Below are 22,415 nucleotides of genomic sequence, written 5' to 3' on the forward strand. Positions count from 1 at the left end.
TATATATAAAAAACTATAAAACACTGGTGAAAGAAATCTAAGAGGACACTAATATATGGAGAAATATACCGTGTTCATGGATTGGAAGAATCAATATAGTGAAAATGAGTATACTACCCAAAGCAATCTATAGATACAATGCAATCCCTATCAAGCTACCAATGATACTTTTCACAGAGCTAGAACGAATAATTTCAAAATTTGTATGGAAATACAAAAACCCTCGAATAGCCAAAGCAATCTTGAGAAAGAAGAATGGAACTGGAGGAATCAACCTGCCTGACTTCAGGCTTTACTACAATGCCACAGTCATCAAGACAGTATGGTACGGGCACAAAGACATACTCTTGTTCATAGTATTCTCTTAGGATCCCTTTCATTTCTGTGAAGTTGATAGTGATTATTTTAGTAATTTGAGAATTTTTTTTCTAATTTTATTTTATTTTTAAACTTTACATAATTGTATTAGTTTTGCGAAATATCAAAATGAATCTGCCACAGGTATACACGTGTTCCCCATCCTGAACCCTCCTCCCTCCTCCCTCCCCATACCATCCCTCTGGGTCGTCCCAGTGCACCAGCCCCAAGCATCCAGTATCGTGCATCGAACCTGGACTGGCAACTCGTTTCTTACATGATATTTTACATGTTTCAATGCCATTCTCCCAAATCTTCCCACCCTCTCCCTCTCCCACAGAGTCCATAAGACTGTTCTATACATCAGTGTCTCTTTTGCTGTCTCGTACACCGGGTTATTGTTACCATCTTTCTAAATTCCATATATATGTGTTAGTATACTGTATTTATGTTTTTCCTTCTGGCTTACTTCACTCTGTATAATAGGCTCCAGTTTCATCCACCTCATTAGAACTGATTCAAATGTATTCTTTTTAATGGCTGAGTAATACTCCATTGTGTATATGTACCCCAGCTTTCTTATCCATTCATCTGCTGATGGACATCTAGGTTGCTTCCATGTCCTGGCTATTATAAACAGTGCTGCGATGAACATTGGGGTACACGTACTAATCTCAAAAATATACAAGCAACTCCTACAGCTCAACTCCAGAAAAATAAACGACCCAATCAAAAAATGGGCCAAAGAACTAAGTAGACATTTCTCCAAAGAAGACATACAGATGGCTAACAAACACATGAAAAGATGCTCAACATCACTCACTATCAGAGAAATGCAAATCAAAACCACTATGAGGTACCATTTCACACCAGTCAGAATGGCTGCAATCCAAAAGTCTACAAATAATAAATGCTGGAGAGGGTGTAGAGAAAAGGGAACCCTCTTACACTGTTGGTGGGAATGCAAACTAGTACAGCCACTATGGAGAACAGTGTGGAGATTCCTTAAAAAACTGGAAATAGAACTGCCTTATGATCCAGCAATCCTACTGCTGGGCATACACACTGAGAATTTTTTTTTTTTTTGATCTGTTTATGCAAATATTTGTTTGATTTTTTGATGTTTTCAAACCTACTTTTGGTTTCATTGATTTTCTCTGTTGTTTTGCTGATATTTTTTATGCTCTAATGTTTATTATCTTCTTCCCCTTTTTAGCTTTGGATTTAGTTTGCTCTTCTTTTTCCAGTTCCTTAAGGTAAAAAGATAGGTTATTAATTTGAGATCTTTTGTCTTAGTCAACTTGCTGCTGCTGCTGCTAAGTTGCTTCATTTGTGTCCGACTCTGCAACCCCATATACAGCAGCCCACCAGGCTCCCCCATCCCTGAGATTCTCCGGGCCAGAACACTGGAGTGGGTTGCCATTTCCTTCTCCAGTGCATGAAAGTGAAAAGTGAAAGTGAAGTCGCTCAGTCATGTCCGATTCTTAGCAACCCCATGGACTGCAGCCTACCAGGCTTCTCCATCCATGAGATTCTCCAGGCAAGAGTACTGAAGTGTGGTGCCATTGCCTTCTCCCCTTAGTCAACTTAGAGTACTATCAAAAGTACCACAGACTGGGTAGCTTAAACAACAGAAAGTGATTGTCTCACAGTTCTGGAGACTGGAAATCCAAGATCAGGGTGCCTGCATGGTTGGGTTCTGGTGGGAACTGTCTTCCCACCTTGTAGATTGTGCCTTATCACTGTGTGCTCAGATGGCTGGAAATAAAACAGGGAATAAGCTCTCTGGTGTCTCTTCTTGGAAGGACATGAATCCCATCATAATCCTACATGACCTTATCTAAACCTAATGATTTCCCAAAAGCCCCATCTCTGAATTAGGGGTTAGGGCTTCCTTATATGAATTTGTATGGACGCAGTTCAGTCTGTAACATTTTATTCTCTTTAATGTAGGTGTTTGCTGCTATAAATTTCCTTCTGCACGCTGCTTTTACTTCATCTCATAAGTTTTTCTTCTGTTACTGATTTCTAATTTCATTCTCTTGTTGAGTGAAACAGCTCAGCTCCCCCTTCCCCAGGTGTCTAATGTCTGTTCTTTTTCCTGTGTCTGGATCACACTTTCCTGTTTCTTTTCATATCTCATATATGTTTTTTTTTAATTGGACAGTTTAGATAATGTAGCAACTCTGGGCTCTGTTTCCCAACTTCCAGGGTTTGTTGTTTACTTGTATAGTGACTTGGCTGGACTTTTTCTTTGAAGTCTGTTTCTCCCACAGTGTGCAGCCTCCAGTGTCACTTCTCAGAGGGAACAGTCTTGGGCATGCCCACAGTCACCCTGGAATGACAGAGCTCTCTTGGTTTATTTTCTTGATCTCCCTAATAAGCCTGCCTTTGTTGTATCTCACCCAGCTGTTAGCCTCCACTAATTGCAGGCTAGTTGCTCTATTTTTATTTTTCTCACAGTTCCCCAGACATAAATTCCTCCAGTGATCTAATTAGGTTTGTGTTCCCTTGTCTTTGCGGCTAGTCTTAGGTGTTTGTTTTGACTTCAGGAGGGTTCTTCTTAGCTGATTCTTCCCCAAATACTCTCTGTTAACTTCCAACTGTCCCACAGTTTAACTTGTTATTCCCATGAAGCTACTGGCTTCATTGTCATTGCTTACATCCAAAATCTCCATTTTTTTTTTAATTTATATTTTTTAATTAATTGATTTATTTTAATTGGAGGCTAATTACTTTACATTATTGTAGTGGTTTCTGCCATACATTGACATGAATCAGCCATGGGTGTACATTGTTTTTGACAGCACCCTTAGGCTTGAACTTGCCCATACTCTGTTTCAAATAAAGTCTGAACTCTCAGGGAAGATCTGTTCCTAAGGCTTGCCTTTCCCCCTGGGAACAACCACTGCTCTTGTGCTGTGGATTTGGGCAGAGAAGTGCTTCTCTTAGAGTGACACCCTTGCTCTGCCATTGGAGTGCTGGGTAACCCTGGTCTTCTTGACTTGCCCCCTCCTAGTGTGGAACCTCTGCTCTATGAGTTATGTCAGGGCAGGGGCACTCACAGCCCAGGGTTCTTGTCCTGCCTCCTGTGGTAGAGCTTCAGCCCTGTGTGTGTGTCGAGGGGCTTGGTAGAGGGAGGAGCCCTCACACCTACCGTCTGTGCCGTGCTCGAATAGAGCTTCTGCCTCATGGACCTGGGAATGGGGTGAGACAGGAGGAGAAATGCTGATGAATTGCCCCTCGTGGGGAGAAATCATAGCTTTTGAATGGGACCTGAGGGAAAAGAGAGCTCCCAGGCTTTATTTGCCAGAAGTAGAGCTGCCATTTCACTGAACTGAAGGATGAAGTAGATCGTGGCTCAAATGCCTGAGACTCTCACTGTTCTCACTGAGCGTTCATTGATTTTCTTGTATAAATGTTTCTCCATTTGCTGTATGCCCTTAGGACAGTCACCGTTTTCATAGACTTTGAATTGTTTTTGTTTGTTTTTTCTAATTTTTACCAGTTGTGATGGTTTTATTGGAGAGACATTGTGGGGAGGACCTCACACTGTGATTTTGGAAATGTCCACCTCTCATTTGTTTTTACTCTCAGATCATACCCTTCATTTAGGTGTTTGCAAACTATAGCCCTTGCATCAAATCTGGCCTGTTTTTCTACATAAAGTTTTGCTGAAACCCAATCATGCCCATTCATTTATCTGTTTGTGTCTGACGTGCACACCCCTTTGTTCAGTCTTGTCTGACTCTTTGCAACTCGATGGACTGTAGCCCACCAGGCTCCTTTGTCCGTGGGATTTCCAGGCAAGAAACTGGAGTGGGTTGCCATTTTCTCGTCCAGGGTATCTTCCCTAACCAGGAATCAAACCAGCATCTCCTGCTTGGCAGGTGGACTCTTTACCTTTGAGCCACTTGGGAAACCCTTATATCTGCCAGAGTTGAGTACAGTCTTTTATTTCTTCAAGATGTAAGTGCTTATGTAGTAAATATGAGTTGTCAAGAATATCATCTATAATAAAATCCGATTTGTATTAAAGCCATAATTAGCAATTTTGTAATATAAACATGATATTTTTTCTTTTCCCAACATTTTCAGATCTGGTAGCTCAGCGAGGTGAAAGATTGGAATTGTTAATAGATAAAACAGAAAATCTTGTGGATTCGGCAAGTATGGGATATGATAGTATTGTAAAGTAGAAATACTGTGGTTAATGGCTAAAATAATAGGGAAATGTCTTAAAATCGATACTTTAGTGGAGTTTTTTTTTTTCCTTTCTAACCCCTGTTACATGATTACTTTGTGATGATGAGGATAACACTGAGGCATAGAAAAACCCACAACTCATTAATAGCCATTAAGGAAGCTTTTGTTTGGAAAATATACTCAGTGTAAAAGAACAGTTTTTTTTTTTTTTAAAGCTTGGATTGGTGCCTACATAACTTAGCACTTCAGCTGCATAGAAGTGTACATTTTGTAACACACAGAACAAAAGTACAGGCCACTTGTGACCCATGATGAATGCTGAAAACCAGACAGTAAAGTCACTTACTTGCTTACCATGAGAGTTTGACTTTTCTTTGTATTAAGCAAGAGGCAGAGACTGACATGTCCCTGTAATCTACTCTTGCTGCAATTAATGTGTGTCTCTGCATTTTCCATTTGGTTACCAGATGAAAGTTTTGAAGGATGATAGATATAGAAGAAGTGAATAGATAATGAATAGAAGGAGGGCAGAGATCAGTCACAGTTTGGATCTGCAAATTTACATGAAGAGTAGAAGTCTTGTTCATTCTTAACTGACAGCTAGATTGTAGTGGTTTACAGCACAAGCTCTAGAGTCTGTTGCCTGAGACTGAATCCCATCTCTGCCACTCACTAGTTTTGTGACCTTAGGCAAGTTACTTAACCTCCCTGTGCCTCCAATCATCATATATAACATGGAGATGTATCTTTTTCATAGTATTTTGAGGGTTAAAGCACACAATGCATGCAAAGTCCCTTACAGTGTCATATATATAGTAAGAGCTATTTAAAGGTTTATTGTTATTGTTAGTTTTACAGGGACATCTATTAACAGTGGATCTTAGGAGAATAGTGCGGTCTTTAGCCAAAGTACATGGAAATTGAAGGAAGGGTGCCACCATGCAGGAAGTCAAAACACCAGGCTTCTATAATGTCTCACTTTGTAAACCATTGCTTGGGGACAAAGAGGGAAGACACGTTATCTGATTGTAAATCTGCTGGCAGATTTTTTGGTACTTGCAGTCCGTAGGACACAACTGAGTGACTGTCACTCACTCACTCAGTCCATCTCTTAGTTATTCTTGATGCCTGGTTGTTATTATTTAGTCACCCAGTTGTGTCTGATTCTTTGTGACTCTATGGTCTATTGCCCCACCAGGCTCCTCTTTCCATGGGATTTCCCAGACAAGAATACTGGAGTGGGTTGCCATTTCCTTTTCCAGGAGATATTCCTGACCCAGGGATCAAACTGGTGTCTCATGCATTGGTGAGCAGATACTTTACCACTGAGCCACTTGGGAAGCCCCCTTAATCCCTGGAAATGACCTTTTTTAGCCGTAGTGGCCTGTGTTTGACCAGTACTAATAGAGTCTGCACTTTTCCAGAAAAAAAAAAAAAGCCTTCTTAATTTTGTTGACTAAATGACTCAGAATAATAAAAGGTATTAATTAACTAACTGCTGCCTCTTTTTATGGAAGAATAACAAATACAGCAAAGTACAGCAAGTGTACTATTAATAAATGTGCAGCTCAGTTATTTTATATATATATATATATATATATATATATATATATATATGTTTGTACCTCTGTAACAGGCTTCCCTTTTCATACTGTTCATGGGGTTCTCATACTGTTAATGGGGTTCATACTGTTCATGGTGATGGAATTCCAGTTGAGCTATTTCAAATCCTAAAAGATGATGCTGTTAAAGTGCTGCACTCAATATGCCAGCAAATTTGGAAAATTCAGCAATGGCCACAGGACTAGAAAAGGTCAGTTTTCACTCCAATCCCAAAGAAAGGCAATGCCAAAGAATGTTCAGACCACTGCACAATTGCACTCACCTCACACACTAGCAGAATAATGCTGAAAATTCTCCAAGCCGGGCTTCAACAGTACGTGAACTGTGAACTTCCAGATGTTCAAGCTGGGTTTAGAAAAGGCAGAGGAACTAGAGGTCCAATTGCCAACATCTGATGGATCATCAAAAAGGCAAGAGAGTTCCAGAAAAACATCTACTTCTGATTTATTGACTACACCAAAGCCTTTGTGTAGATCACAGCAAACTATGGAAAATTCTTCAAGAGATGGAAATACCAAACCACCTGACCTGCCTCCTGAGATCTGAAATCTGTATGCAGGTCAAGAAGCAACATTTAGAACTGGACATGGAACAAAAGACTGGTTCCAAATTGGAAAGGAGTACATCGAGGCTGTATATCATCACCCTGCTTATTTAACTTCTATTCAGAATATATCAGGTGAAATGCCGGCCTGGATGAAGCACAGTTGGAATCAAGATTGCTGAGGGAAATATCAGTAACCTCAGATATGCAGATAACACGACCCTTATGGCAGAAAGTGAAGAACTAAAGAGCCTCTTGATGAAAGTGAAAGAGGAGAGTGAAAAAGTTGGCTTAAAACTCAACATTCAGAAAACGAAGATCATGGCATCTGGTCCCAGCACTTCATGGCAAATAGATGGGGAAACAATGGAAACAGTGACAGACTTTATTTTATTGGGCTCCAAAATCACTTCAGGTGGTGACTGCAACCGTGAAATTAAAAGACAGTTGCTCCTTGGAAGAAAAGCTATGACCAACCTAGACAGCATATTAAAAAGCAGAGACATTACTTTGCTGACAAAGGTCCATCTTGTCAAAGCTATGGTTTTCCAGTAGTCATGTGTGAATGTGAGAGTTGGAGGATAAAGAAAGCTGAGTGCCAAAGTATTGATGCTTTTAAACTGTGGTGTTGGAGAAGACTCTTGAGAATCCCTTAGACTGCAAGGAGATCCATCCAGTCCATCCTAAAGGAAATCAGTCCTGGGTGTTCATTGGAAGGACTGATGCTGAAGCTGAAGCTCCAATACTTTGGCTACCTGATGCGAAGAACTGACTGATTTGAAAAGACCCTGGAGTGGGTTGCTGGGTAAGATTGAGGGCTGGAGGAGAAGGGGAAGACAGAGGATAAGATGGTTGGATGGCATCACCGAGTCAGTGGATATGAGTTTGCATAAGCTCTGGAAGTTGATAATGGACAGAGAAGCCTGGCTTGCTGCAGTCCATAGTCAGACATGACTGAGCTGAGCTGAACTGAACAGGATTCACAGGTGGCTCAGTGATAAAGAATCCACCTGCAATGTAGGAAACACAGATTCGATCCCAGGGTAGGGAAGATCCCCTGGAGAAGGAAATGGCAACCCACTCCAGTTTTCTTGCCTGGAAAATCCCATAGACAGAAGAACCTTGCAGTTTCATGGGGCCGCAAAAGAGTCAGACACAACTTAGCAACTAAACAACAACAACATACCCATGTAAATACCACCTGTATTACGCTGTGCTTAGTTGCTCAAGTGTGTCGATTCTTTGTGACCCCATGGACTGCAGCCCGCCAGGCTCCTCTGTCCTAAGTGATTCTCTAGGCCAGAATACTGGAGTGGGTAGCCTTTCCCTTTTCCAGTGGATCTTTCCAGCCCAGGGATCAAACCCAGGTCTCCCTCATTGCAGGCAGATTCTTTACTGACTGGGCCACCAGGGAATCCCAAATACCACCTAGATCAAGACATATATTAAGATATGAAACACTATCAACACCTCAGAAAACTGCCTCATGCCTCTTCCAGTTAACAGTCCCTAACAGGTCATTTTTATGACTTATATCACCCTAGATAGTGTTTTTTCCTGTTCTTAGAATGTATAGAAAAATGGAATCATATGTTATATATTCTTTTCTGTCTGGCCTCTTTCACTCACCAGTATGCCTATGAGATTTGTTCATGGTGTTGAGTGTAGTAATAATTTATTATTTTTATTTTTTGTACTGCATATTCCATCGTATAAATCTACCAACCACAATTGGTTTATCCATTCTTCTCTTTGGGCTTTAATTCTGTGTTCTTTATTTTGTTCCATAGTCTGTCTGTCTGCCTTTATGCCAGTACCACACTGTATTGCTAACTGAGCTTTATAGAATTCCCTAAGTTCTTCACGATGTTCTTCTCCAGGATTGTCTTCACCATTTTAGGTCCTTTGCATTTCCATTTATGTTTCAGAATAAGCCTGTTATTTTCCATCCTTTTATTTGTTTAAAAATGTGTCTTTGTGATTGCATTTAATAAGTCAATTTAGGGAAATTTGGGAATCTTGACAGCCTTGAGTCTTCCTATGCATTAACCTGGCATATCTCTGCTTTGCATAGAATTTCTTTAATTTTTCTTAACAGTGTTTTTTAGTTTTTTGTATACAAGTCTTGCACATACTTTGTGAAATTTACCTTTGAGAATTTCATGGTTTTTGTTCTATTGTAAATTTAAAATTTTGTTTTCAATATTTATTCTCATATATAGAAATGAAGTTGATTTTTATATATTGACCTGGTTTGTATCCTGCAACTTTGCAAAATTCACTTATTCTACTAGCATTTTTGGTAGATGCTTGCTTTTTATTTCTTTTCCTTGTCTTATTACACTGACTAGAACCTACATGATAGTGAAGACAAGTCATAAGAATAGACAGACATTCTTGCATGGAGCACATCTTGTGGGGAAATACTCAGTATTTTCAGTTATGTTGTTGATTTTTTTATAGGTACACTTTATCAGATGAAAGAAGTTCTTTCAATTCCTCATTTGAAAGTTATTCATGAATTTTATCAAATATTTTTTCTCTATTTACTTACTGAGAGAATTATATAGTTTTTCTCTTTTATTCAGTTAATATTACTGAACTTAACTTACTAAATTAATATTTATTTCTGAATGTTAAACCAGCCTTGCATTCCTGCAAGGTCATGATCCATTATCCTTTTTATATAATATCTTACTGGATTGCTGTTGACCTATTCAGGAATTTTGTATCTTTGTTCATGAGGGACGTTGGTGTGTCATTTACTTTTATTTTGGAGCTTTGGTATCAGAGATATGCTAGCCCCAACAAACAGGTTGAAAAGTGTTACCTGCATCTCTCTGTTCTCCAAAAGAGTTTTTTGCTAGTATTATTGAAATTATCTATTCCTTAGTTATTTGGAAGAATTCACCAGTGAGGCAGTCCCAGCCTGGAGTTTTCTGTGTGGGAAGATTTTAAATCTACCATGTTACTATTTGTTTCCTGTTGTACCATCTGTTCTTTCTTCCCCTCACATCTTTCTGTTGTTTTCTTTGTTTAAGCAGTTGATTATCTTTTAAAGAGATTTAAATAGTTTAAAAAACATCATTTCTGTTTACACGTGTAGTTAATATTTCTGGTAACTTGCTTCATTTTTTTCCTGTAGGTCCAGATTTCCGTCTGGTGACATTTTCTTTCTGCTTATAGGACATCTTTTAAAATTTCTTGCATTGTAGGTCTGCTAATAATAAATTCTTTCAGTATTTGTATATCTGAAGTCTTTCATTTCTTTTTTTTAAAAGATATTTTCACAGAATAGAATTTTGCATTAGTTTTTTCATTCAATATTTTAAAGATATTTCATTGCTGTCTTTTATGTTGTTTCTGACAAAAATTCCATTGATGCTTTTGCATATATAATGTGTCTTTTTCCCCCTCTGGGTGCTTTTAACATTTTTCTATCATTGGTTTTAAGATATTTCATTATAATATACTTTAGTGTAGTTTTCTTCATGTTTATTCAGCTTTCAGTTTGTTGAAGTGTGAGTTTGTAGATTTTAATCAAATTATGAAAATAGTCAGCTATTGTTTCTTCAAATATTTTTTTGTCCTTCTTTCCTTCTAGTAGTCCAACTATATGTACATTAAACTATTTGAAGTTCTCCCACGACTCACTGATGCTCTGTTCATTATTTTTTGGTCTTTTTTCTTTCTGTGTTTCGTTTAGGATAGTTTCTGTTACTATGTCTTTGAGTTTACTTGTCTTTTTCTTCTGCAGTTTATAATCTGTTACTCCCATTTTATGTATTTTTCATCTCTACAGGGATCTTTTTTATATCTTTTGTGTTATCTCCTTAAACGTTTGCAAGCTTTCCTTTATGTTCTTGAATATATAAAGTGTGCTTATAATTGAAATGTTTATTCCATTTACGTGTAATGTAAATATTGGAAGAGTTGGGTTTAAGTAAGCTATGTTGTGCTTTGGTTTTTATTTGCTCCGTCTTCTTTGTTCCTCTTTTTTATTTTTTTATTCAAGTATTTAAAAAATTGTTTCATTTTATCACCTCTTGATCTTTTAACAGCTTTTTAAATTTATTTATTTATAAATAAACCACAGACCATACAGTTAACCCATTTAAAGTATACAGTTCAGTGGGCTTTGGCATATTATATTTTTCTAATTTTGAAATATATATAATAAATTTCCCATTTAACCAGTTTAGTGTATAATTCAGTGACATTAATTATATTTACAGTGTTGCACAACTGCATAGCTATCAATGTACAAAACTTTGTCATTGTTCCAAACAGAAATTCTGCAACTGTTAACCAATTACTTCCCATTCCTACTCTCCTCAGCCCCTGATAACCTCTTATCTACTTTTTGTCTATGAATTTCCTTTTCTAGATACCTATAATTGGAATTCTATAGTTGTTTGTTCTTTTGTGCCTTGCTTATTTCACTTAGCATCATATTTTCAAGTTTCATCCGTGTTGTTGCATGTATCAGAGCTTAATTTCTTTTTATGCCTGAATAATATTCCATCATATGGATATACCACTTTTTTTATTCATTCATCTGTTGATTGACCATTGAGTTATTTCCATCTTTGGGCTCTTGTGAATTATGCTTCTATGAACACTGGCATTACAAGTATTCATTCAAGTCCCTGCTTTCAGTTACTTTGGGTATTTATGGGGGGAGTGGAATTGTTGGATCATATGGTAATCCTGTGTTTAGCTTTTTGAGGGACTACCAAACATTTTTTTTTAACTACTGCACCATTTTATAGTCCCACTATATGTATATGTATATGTATACATATATGTCCACTATATATATATGTACAAGGATACCAGTTTTTCCACATCTTCACCAACACTTGTTATTTTCCATATTTTTATTATAACCATGCTCATTGGTATGAAGTGGGATCATTGTGGTTTTGATTTTCATTTCCCTAATGATTAATGGGGCTTCCCATGGTGGATCAACAGTAAAGAATCCACCTGAAATGCAGGAGACACAGGTTTGATCCCTGAGTTGTGAAGATCCCTTGGAGAGGGAAGTGGCAACCCACTGTAGTATTCTTGCCTGGGAAATCCCATGGACAGAGAGGAGCCTGGCAGGCTACAGTTCATGGGGACACAGAGAGTTGGACAGGATTTGGCAACTGAAACAACAACAATGACTAGTGATGTTAATCATCTTGCCATGTGCTTATTTGTTGTTGTATAGTCACAGAGTCGTGTCTGACTCTTTGACCCCATGGACTGCATCATGCCAGGCTTCCCTGTCCTTCACTATCTCCCAGAGTTTGCTCAAACTCATGTCCATTGGGTCCGTGATGCCATCCAACCATCTTATCCTCTGTCACTACCCTTCTCCTTTTGCCTTCAATCTTTCCTAGCATCAGAGTCTCTTTCATTGAGTTGGCTCTTTGCATCAGGTAGCCAAAGTATTGGAGCTTCAGCTTCAGCATCCACCCTTTCAATGAATATTCAGGACTGATTTCCTTTAGGATGGACTGATTTGATCTCCTTGCAGTCCAAGGGACTCTCAAGAGTCTTGTCCAGCACCACAATTTCAAAGCATTAGTTCTTTGGCACTCAGCCTTCCTTATGGTTCAACTCTCACATCCATACCTGACTACTGGAAAAACCATAGCTTTGACTATACAAACCTTTGTTGGCAAAGTGATGTCCCTGCTTCTTAATATGCTGTCAGATTTGTCATAGCTTTCCTTCCAAAGAGCAGGTCTCTTTTAAGTTCATGGCTGCAGTCACCATCTGCAATGATTTTAGAGCCCAAGAAAATAAAATCTATCACTGTTTCCCCTTCTAGTAGGTTGGTGCAAAAGTAATTATGGTTTTACATTGTTGCACTTTGCTGAATACATTCTTAAGTAAATGTGGTTATGTTATACATCATTTTAATGCACACTTCTCGCTTTATTTGTTTTTTTTTTTTTTTTGCTAACGACTTATTGCTGTTTATTTTATATTTATTTTAGTCTAGGGAAATGATGTTGAACAAAAAGCAAATTCGAGCAGTTTTCTTATTTGAGTTCAAAATGAGTCATAAAGCAGCAGTGACAACTCACAACATCAGCAATGCATTTGGCCCAGGAACTGCTAATGAACATACAATACAGTGGTGGTTCAAGTAGTTTTGCAGAGGAGACAAGAGCCTTGAAGATGAGGAGCACAGTGGCTGGCTATTGGAAGTTGATGACGACCAATTGAGAGCATTGTTGAAGCTGATGCTCTTAAAACACCACAAGAGGTTGCCCAAGAACTCAGCATCAACCATTTTATGGTCATTTGGCATTTGAGGCAAATTGGAAAGGTGAAAAAGTTTGATAAGTAGGTGCCTTATCAAATGAACTGCCCACAAATCAAAAAAATCATTGTTTTGAAGTGTAGTCTTCTCTTATTCTGTACTACAACAATGAACCATTTCTTGATTGGATTGTGACATGCAATGAAAAATGGATTTTTATAATAACTGGCGATGGCCATCTCAGTGGTTGGACCTCGAAGAAGCTCCAAAGCACTTCCCAGAGCCAAACTTGCACCAAAAAAAGGTCTTGGTCACTGTTTGGTGGTCTGCTGCCTGTCTGATCTACTACAACTTTCTGAATCCCAAGAAAACTGTTACATCTGAGAAGTATGCTCAGCAAATTGATGAAATGCACTAAAATTGGCAACTCTTGCATCCAGCATTGGTCAATAGGATGGGCCCGATTCTTCTTCATGACAATATACGTCACACAATCAGTGTTTCAAAAATTGAATGAACTGGGCTATGAAGCTTTGCCTCATCAATCATATTCAACACCTGACCTCTTACCAACAGACTGCCAGTTCTTCAAGCATCTCGACAACTTTTTGCAAGGAAAATGCTTCCACAACCAGCAGGAGGCAGAAAATGCTTCCCAAGAATTCAGCGAATCCCAAAGCATGGATTTTTATGCCACAGGAATAAACAAACTTATTTCACACTGGCAAAAATGTGTTGATTGTAATGGTTCCTGTTTTATTAATAAAAATGTGTTTGAGCCTAGTTATAATGATTTAAAATTCACAGTCTGAAACTGCAGTTACTTTTTCACCAGGCTAATATTTGCCATGAAGTGATGGGACCAGAAGCCATGATCTTAGGTTTTGGAATGTTTAGTTTTAAGCCAGCCTTTTCACTCTCCTCTTTCACCCTCATCAAGAGGTTCTTTAGTTCCTCTTCCCTTTCTGCTATTAGATTAGAATCATCTATATATCTGATGTCATTGATATTTCCCCCAGCAGTTTTGATTCCAGTTTGTGATTCATCTAGCCTGACGTTTTGCATGATGTATTCTGCATACAAGTTAAAGAAGCAGGGTGACAATATACGACCTTCACATACTTCTTTCCCAATTTGAATACTGGAGTGAATAGCCATTCCCTTCTCCAGGGGATCTTCCCAACTCCAGTGATCTTCCTGGGTCACTGCATTGCAGGCAGACTGTTTACCATCTGAACCATCAGGGAAGCTATGTGCTTATTGGCTATTGTTGTATCTTCTTTGGAGAAATTAGTCAAGTCCTTCGCCCAATTTTAGGGCATCATCAGCTGCTAATGGAATCATCATCATGGAGTGGATAGGCCATAGGCTTGTCAGCTTGCCCTTGTCATTTTCACAGGTTTTTTTTTTTTTTTCTTTTTTCTTGTTCTTTTCTACTTATACCCACCCCCACCTGTCTCCACGGAAAGCTTTGGTAAGGTGTAACAATTGTTCTGTTTAGTTGAATTGGTTTTAAGTAGGTGATTTATTAGTGTTTGAATATTAACCTGAGGCTTGTGGAGAAATCTTCAATACACTGAATCACTTAACTGTATTAGTTTTATTGCTCCCTGGTGGTGGTGGTGTAGTCACTAAGTCGTGTCCGACTCTGTGACCCCATGGTCTGTGGCCTGCCAGGCTCCTCTGTCTGTGGGACTCTCCATGCAAGAATACTAGAGTGGGCTGCTGTTTCATCCTCTAGGGGATCTTCCTGACCCAAGGATCGAACCCATGTCTCTTGCGTCTCCTGCATTGCAGGCAGATACTTTCCTGACTGAGCCATCAGGGAAGCTCATTGCTCACTACTACTTCTTCTTCATATTATCTTCTTCCCCCTTGGATTCTTTATTGTGACTTTGTGAATAATTGTAAAGAGTTTAGGCAACTTAGAAGTGTTCACCAACTATATACAGTTTAGAGGCCACAGTCCCCAAACAGCCCTCAATTCTGACACCAAGTGCAAGTTTGTTAATTCCCCAAACCACTCTCAGGTTTGATAACTTGCTAGAAGGACTTTGTGAAGACTATTATACCTACCGTTATGGTTTTTTACAGGCAAATGTTACAGATTAAGCTCAACCAAGAGCAGAAGCACATTGGGGTGGAGTTCAGGGGAGGTACCAAACCCAGAGTTTCTGTTGTTCTCTCCCTGTGGGCTTGTTACTCTCCCAGCATAGATGTGTGATGACATTGTCAACAAAAAAATAATCCATTGATCACAGAAATTGAAAATTTTATTTGAGCCAAATTTGAGGATTATAACCTGGGAACAGCATCTCAGAAAGCTCTGAGAACTGTTCTGCCCATTGGAAGTCAAGGCACAATTCTATCAGTTTTTTTGAGACAGAGGGCTGAACATTAAATGACGTATTGTTGACAGTTTATACAATCCAGATTGTGGCCCATTACAAGATTAAGAAAGAATGTTATCTTTAAGTTGTCTTGTTGGTTCTGGTAGAATGTTGGTCTTTATGGTTGAGCAGGTATTTTGGTTATAGAGAAGATTTGGTCGATGCCTAATGCAGATATACAATGCACAGTGAGGGAAGGGAAGAAGCCAAAGGATAGAGAAAATGTTTTATATTTAAATTTTTCCTATCTTGCCATCAAATAAATTTATTTTGCAACATATGCAGAGTATTGTACAACATGGAAGCTTGCCCAGGCTTCATTGCTCAGTTTTGTTGTTGTTTTTATTGAAGCATAGTTGATTTATATACAGTGTTATGCTAGTTTCTGGTATACAGCAAAGTGATTCAGTTATACATATATGTGTATATACATGTGTTCTTTTTCATGTCCTTTTCCATTGTGGTTTTATTATAGAATATTGAATATTGAATAGTTCCCTGTGCTACAGTAGGACTTTGTTATTTAATTTTTCATTGCAATTTCATTACATAAGCATGATTGACTTATGATTGCCTACTTGCTTAATCTCAGTCTACAGTCTAAGCTCCTCTAGGTCTGACCTAAACCCCTATCCTAAATCATACAGTTGGTCTTCCTGGAGTGACTAGTCCCTGCACTAAACTACAGTTACTATTTGGCGGGCACATGGTTCCCAAGCAAGAAAAGGTTGTCTTTCAGGAGCTGAGGGCAAAGGTCAGATCCCTTTTCAGGCACGGTTAAATTCTTTGCAGTATAGTTAGTAGGCATTTGGGTTGTTTCCAGTTTTGAAATAAAACAAATAATGCAATTGGAAACATTTCTATATATGTCTTTAGCTGAACTTGTACATACCTCTCTGTTGGGTATATATCTAGGAGTGGAACTTCTGAACTATTAGTGATTATTGTTTGTTTGAAACTGCATGTGTCCTGGTGGGAATGGTTCGGTATATATTAAGAAATTGATGCTGCAAAAGAAAATGGATAACTGAAGGAGTCAAGTTCTTTGGGTTTGGGCCCTCATATGAGTGAATACATAACTTCCTGGGGGAATTAAACAGTTCTTATGGTTCACAATAGCAGGATTAAATGGGGCAGAATAGGCAAATGTGTTTCCAACCAACTGGCTCATAAAGAAACTTTCTTACTGGAAGCATGAGGAGAAAAAGGCTTTTCTGCTAGCAGGGAGAACTACTTCTAGTGGTCATTGTTACATGTACTGCTACAGTGCAGAAGTAAAAGGAGGGAACCCTTTGCAATGGGTTTACTGCTTACCATATATATGGCAGAGTCCTGCTTTGGGAATCTAGAGATTACAAATGGCCAGTCTACATGTGAAGAGAGGGAAGGTGTAAAGAACAGTGGAACAGAATTAATGAAAGTAAAAGTTTTGCAGATATTATTGCAAATCCGTCATGTAGTCATTGCCAGGGATCAAACAATTCATGGTTTTTTTTTTTTCCCTAGTCTGTCACCTTCAAAACAACCAGCAGAAATCTTGCCCGAGCCATGTGCATGAAGAATCTCAAGCTCACTATCATCATCATCATATCAGTTGTAAGTTTTGTCCTTTAGTGATTTTTATCTTTCAGTCTCTAAGAAATTAGGTGTTGGAATTCTTTCTCAATGATTAGCACTCTGAAATGAGCTACATATAACTTTTAATGCTGAAATATATGACTATGCATTTACTTTCCTCTGAAGTTCCTATGATATTCCTGGTTATTTCATGGTTTTCTCCCTATTAAAATGGGCTTCTTTTCAAATTACATTTTCCAGTTGAGTCCATATTCTCTCTTTTCTAGTTAATTCTATCATCTGTTTCTGTTTTTTCTTTTCTAATTCATCTTTTTGTTTCTGGCAACCTTGTATAAGTTTTATTGGTTGTAATAGTTTGTCAGTTGATTCTTCTGTGTGCTGTAGATTAGGAGTCAGCAAATGTTCTGTGAGGTCCAGGCTTTGCAGGTTGCATATTGTCTGTGTCACATATTCTTTTTTTTAAAAAAAATGTTGAAAATTATAAAAACCATTCTTAGCTCACAGGTGAAGGCTATAGTTTACTGACTCCTGCTGTAGGTTAATTATCTTAGGTTAATTAATTAGGTTAATGCCATCTGTTAATAATCTTAACCTTATCATATATATATATATATATATATATATATATAGATATATATAGCATTTACCAACAGTGTTGAATAATTACAGTATCACTGAGAATTTTTATTTAGTTCCTGGTTTTAATTGGGATGCTTCTGATATTTATGAGTGCTATTTACTATGAATTCTTATTAGACTTTTATTGTGAAGTGAAAGAACCTTTTATTTCTAGAGTACTAAAAGTTTTTGTTTTTAATTGGAAATAGGCATTTCAGTTTAAGAAATGATATTTCTCCACCCAATGAATTGATAATAAAACTACATTTACTATTAATATATTGAATGACATTAATGAAAGCAATAATAATTAACTTTTTTAAAATTTCTGGAATAAGTACTAAGAGGTACTTTTTAATGCATGGTGAGTTCCATTTCCTAGTATTTACTTATTATAATGCAATAATTCTCTTGTGTGTAAATATAGTCTATATGCTGTTCTCCTTTTGGAACTCTAATATAAACAGATATTGGATCACTTTGAACTATCCTGCATGTTTGGTAGCCTTTTTAATATGTTTAAACTCCTTTCTTGTATCACATTCTGGATGAATCATTCAGCTAACTCTTCCAGCTCTGTTTATTCTGCTATCCAGGTCTTAATTTAAAAAATTAATGATTAATGTTAAAATGTTTATTTTTGTAAGTGAAGTGAAAGTCACTCAGTTGTGTCCAACTCTTTGCAACCCCATGGACTATACAGTCCATGAAATTCTCCAGGCCAGAATACCGGAGTGGGTAGCCTTTCCCTTCTCCAGGGAATCTTCTCAACCCAGGGATCAAACCCAGGTCTCCTGCATTGCAGGCAGATTCTTCACCAACTGAGCCACAAGGGAAGCCATGTTTTAAATTTCTAGGGATGTTTATTATGTTTTAACATTTTTTTTCATGGAACTTTTATACTTGTTAACAGATATTCTCTATCCTTGAATTTCTTTGAATATATATTAAAAGATATATCACAGGGAATTAGTTTATGGAATGGCAGGAGCTGGCTAGGCAAGTCCAAAATCCACAGAGCAGGCTGTTATGAAGGTGCTCAGTTGGGTTCAACTCTGTGACCCCATGGACAGTAGCCTGCCAGGCTCCTATGTCCATGGGATTTTCCAGGCAAGAATACTGGGGTGGGTTGCCATTTCCTTCTCCAGGGGATCTTCCCGGCCGAGGGGTTCAACCCAGGTCTCCTGCACTGCAGGCAGACTCTACTTTCCGAGCCACCAGAAGGTGGCTATTGAAGGTCTTCCTGCCTTAGACAGCTGGACCTGCCTAACCAAGAATGGCAGCCCTAGATCTATTCATGTTATCCTAGAAATTGTGCCATAGCCTTGCGTGTCTTCTTGTTTAGGTTCCATGGTATCCAAGGCTGGCACATTCTTGGCTTCTCAGCTTAGCTTCCTCTTCCTTCCGTGATCTAGGAATTTAGATTGAGTTATAAAAGTAGTAGTTGTTACATTCAGATTATTTTTATTGATTACTGATTATTTTTGTTGATTACTTGTTACATTTGGAGGACTTTGCCACCTCTGACAAAAAGTGCTGTCACCTCAAGTATTGTACTTCAGCTTTAAAAATCCTTATATTTTACTTGTGGCAAATATCAGCTTTATATCAAGTTGGAATATCTGTGTTTGTGAATATAATTTGAGCACTTTACTGTATTCATTAATAACCATAATTTTCCCCAACATTTGTAGAGAAAAAAAATCCACATTTTTTTCTAAGCATGTGATTAATGAAATCAGTCACTTAAAGATCTTAGAAGGTTATAATTTAAATCAAAACAGAATGACTAACAGTGCAGTGAACCTAAATTTGATAGTAAACCTATTTTTGGAATGTAGTAATGTGAGCAAGCATACACCATTAAAATAGAATAATTTACAATTATAATACCATAATTAAAAAGGAAACACATCTTTAAAGGCCTCGTGTTTTTGCTGTGTTACTTACAATTGAATAATTACAATACATCCACTGAAATGTTCATGTCAACATTCTTTCTCATAGGTGGTATAGATATAGAGTCTACTCATGTTTTTTATGATTTTTAATCACCCTAATAATGAAAAATAAATCCATGTGCAAAATCTAAAAATGTACTTAATTATAAAATCATACCTCAAGGGAATTATGTTAATTTGTGATTCTTATGACAATGATGTTTTCAGTAGAGTGGCTTATATAGTTCTAGTCTGCTCACTTCCCAGTGAAGAGAAACAACCCCACTGCTCTGTTTACCAATAAAAAAAAGAGTGGAATTCAAGTAGATGTGAGTTATATCAGAAAAGATCATTTTAATTCTACTACTATCTTTGGAAATACTTGATTAGTATGTTGTATTATTATACCACTGCTACTCTGATGGAACCAAAATTTGTTTGTTGGTCTTGCCTTTATATATTATTTAGGAGCCTGTGATAGATTCAAGAAAATAAAATTGCCTTCTCCCCCACCCCAGGTATTCATCTATATTATTGTGTCACCTCTCTGTGGTGGATTTACGTGGCCAAACTGTGTGAAGAAATAAAAAAGTTATCATTAACCAAGGATATGAAAGACCAAGGAGTTAAAAGCAATCCATGTAATTCAGGCCTTTTAATACTGAGAGATGGTGTCTGCCAGTGTCTTCAACCTGCTTCTTTCTTTCTTTTTTGAAATCTTGTCCCATGCCTCCAGGTTTATCTTTGTCCTGTCGACCTGTTTATTTTAGTGCACTTCAGACTGAACCATTTATTGTAGCAGTAGCCTTAAAAAAAGCATTTTGTTTCTTTGGTTTGTAAATTAGTGTCATCCACTTGCAGAAACATTTTGTTTGTAATTGCACAAAGCTATCACCAAGGTAGAAACCACCTGTCTTATGAGCTATCAGCTAAAATTCTGGATGACCTTTGTGCGCACAAAAGTTGAAAAGTTGCTAACATCTCGTCTCAATGTCTTTTGATTTTGAAGGGTTTTAGATGCTTGAAAACAATGTTCATGGAGAATTGTTGTTATTTGGGGAATTGTAATGTAATTGTTGGTGTTTCAAGGAACCCAAGCAGGTAAAGTGTTGATATTAAACAGTTTATCTCAGTCAAAAGGGGAATGTTTTGCTAGCCTGTTAGAAGCACACAGAATTATCCTTGTCTGCATATTACTAACTTTTAGAAAGAGAGTTTTGATCATTCACAAACTTCGCAGAGCTTGATATCCTCTGTTTCCCTGTTGCAGTTGATTTCAGAAAATGGTGGTTTAAATATTGTTGAAGGCTAGGATTTTTTATATATTCCTTTTCCTTTCATGAATGTTTAGGGCAATTGTACAGATAATAGAATGGGCAATAGAGGGCGTGGGTAGGTGCATTCCACTGACTCACCAAAGAAAAAGAAGAGAGCGACAGCCAATGTGCTAGCATTTTCGCTTTATGAAGGGAGATAGTGTGGGAGAACTTTTCCAGCCTGGGAAAAGCCCAGGCTGAATATAATCAACAGTCAATTCCAGGGTTTGGGTTTAACTGGTGTTGAACAATAGTTTGAATATCCTTTGTGGTTTAGTAAGTTCTTTAACCTGCCTAGTTTTGAAGATTATTTTTTGTGTAACTTGAGAGTAGACAGTATGATATCTAGAAACAATGTAAAGACATTTTAGCTAACATCCATGTAACTGCAGTGTGAAAAAAAACTGGAATGTAATCATACTGCTTTGGCTACTCTGGCATCTGTTAGCTAGCGTGTACTTTTGGTGTGTATCTGAAAGGACAACATTTGCTCTATAGATCTAATTGCATTTATTTATCAATAAAGGCCAGTAAATGGAAATTATATTACATTTGACTATTTTCCCAATGAAAGAACAAATTGGTCTATGAAACCTAGCCACCTGTTTAGCCTAGTCATGTGCCTTGAATATATATATATATATATATATGTGTGTGTGTGTGTATATATATATATATATATATGTATGTCACATAATCTGGATCCTGCTACCTGTTCTTCCATCTAAACCTTTCAGTTCATGCTGATTCCTTTATTTGACATATGTTTTCAACCCACTGGAACCCTTTTCCTTGTGATCGTGTATAGTGGAAATGTTTTTTCAGTTCTTTTGATCAACACTAATGCCTTTTAATTCCATTAGCATTTTGTATTGGAAAGCATTTGTTCCATGAAAACATTTGGCGTTCTTAATAATAATTTCAAAATGCCTTTAATTCAACAAAAAAGACAGAAAGTTCATTTCCCTTTCTTATACACACCTGAATAAAAGTGATGTGCATGTTTTAGGGATAAATTACTTAACCATCTCTTGGTCTATTTATGTATAGGAATGCTTTTTGAAGCACATACCTTATTTTAAATGATGCACAAACTGAAGACCTTAATAAAAATATAAGAGTAATACAATGAGTTGCTTGTTTGAGAATTTCTTCGTGGAATCTAATTTCTTCTGATGACATTTTGCCATAGTTTGCGGAATAAAAGTATTTTACTTATGATGAAAATACATTTAAAAATGTGACCTGGAGACTTAAAGAGCTATAGTACTGTCTCAGGTGTATAAAATTTTCTTCAAAATCAAAAGACACAAAAGTTAAAAAATACGTAGGCCATACTGTAACCAACAAAAAGATCATGAAATGACCACACAGCCTCTACAGCCATCATCCTGAGACCATGGTTGAGACAGAACAGCAAAAGAACCCTAGGGATTGTAATCCATTTCAACTCAACTCTGACTGGTTCTGAAATAGATGACTCAAAGGAAGGCATACAAGGGTGAGAGTGAATAATTTGTTATAGCAAAACAGATTTAGGTAAAGAGAAAAAGAGAATGGCAAATATCAAATGTACAAAAA

At 37.4% G+C, this 22,415-nt stretch overlaps 1 protein-coding gene across 1 annotated transcript in view; it reads left to right on the forward strand.

The window, feature by feature from the left end:
• The window catches only part of LOC139181405 (vesicle-associated membrane protein 7-like), a gene marked incomplete at its 5' end in the record, with an annotated part of 50,785 nt that extends 28,822 nt beyond the window's left edge, over positions 1-21,963 (forward strand). Inside the window, 4 exon segments of the mRNA XM_070784753.1 lie at positions 16,889-16,978; positions 20,037-20,171; positions 20,174-20,223; positions 20,226-21,963. Coding sequence (XP_070640854.1) covers positions 16,889-16,978; positions 20,037-20,171; positions 20,174-20,223; positions 20,226-20,288 — 338 coding nt within the window.
• Positions 21,964-22,415: the final 452 nt, after the last annotated feature.

The sequence above is a fragment of the Bos indicus genome, chromosome X, assembly GCF_029378745.1.
Source record: "Bos indicus isolate NIAB-ARS_2022 breed Sahiwal x Tharparkar chromosome X, NIAB-ARS_B.indTharparkar_mat_pri_1.0, whole genome shotgun sequence".
In the NCBI taxonomy this organism is placed as follows: Eukaryota; Metazoa; Chordata; class Mammalia; order Artiodactyla; family Bovidae; genus Bos; species Bos indicus.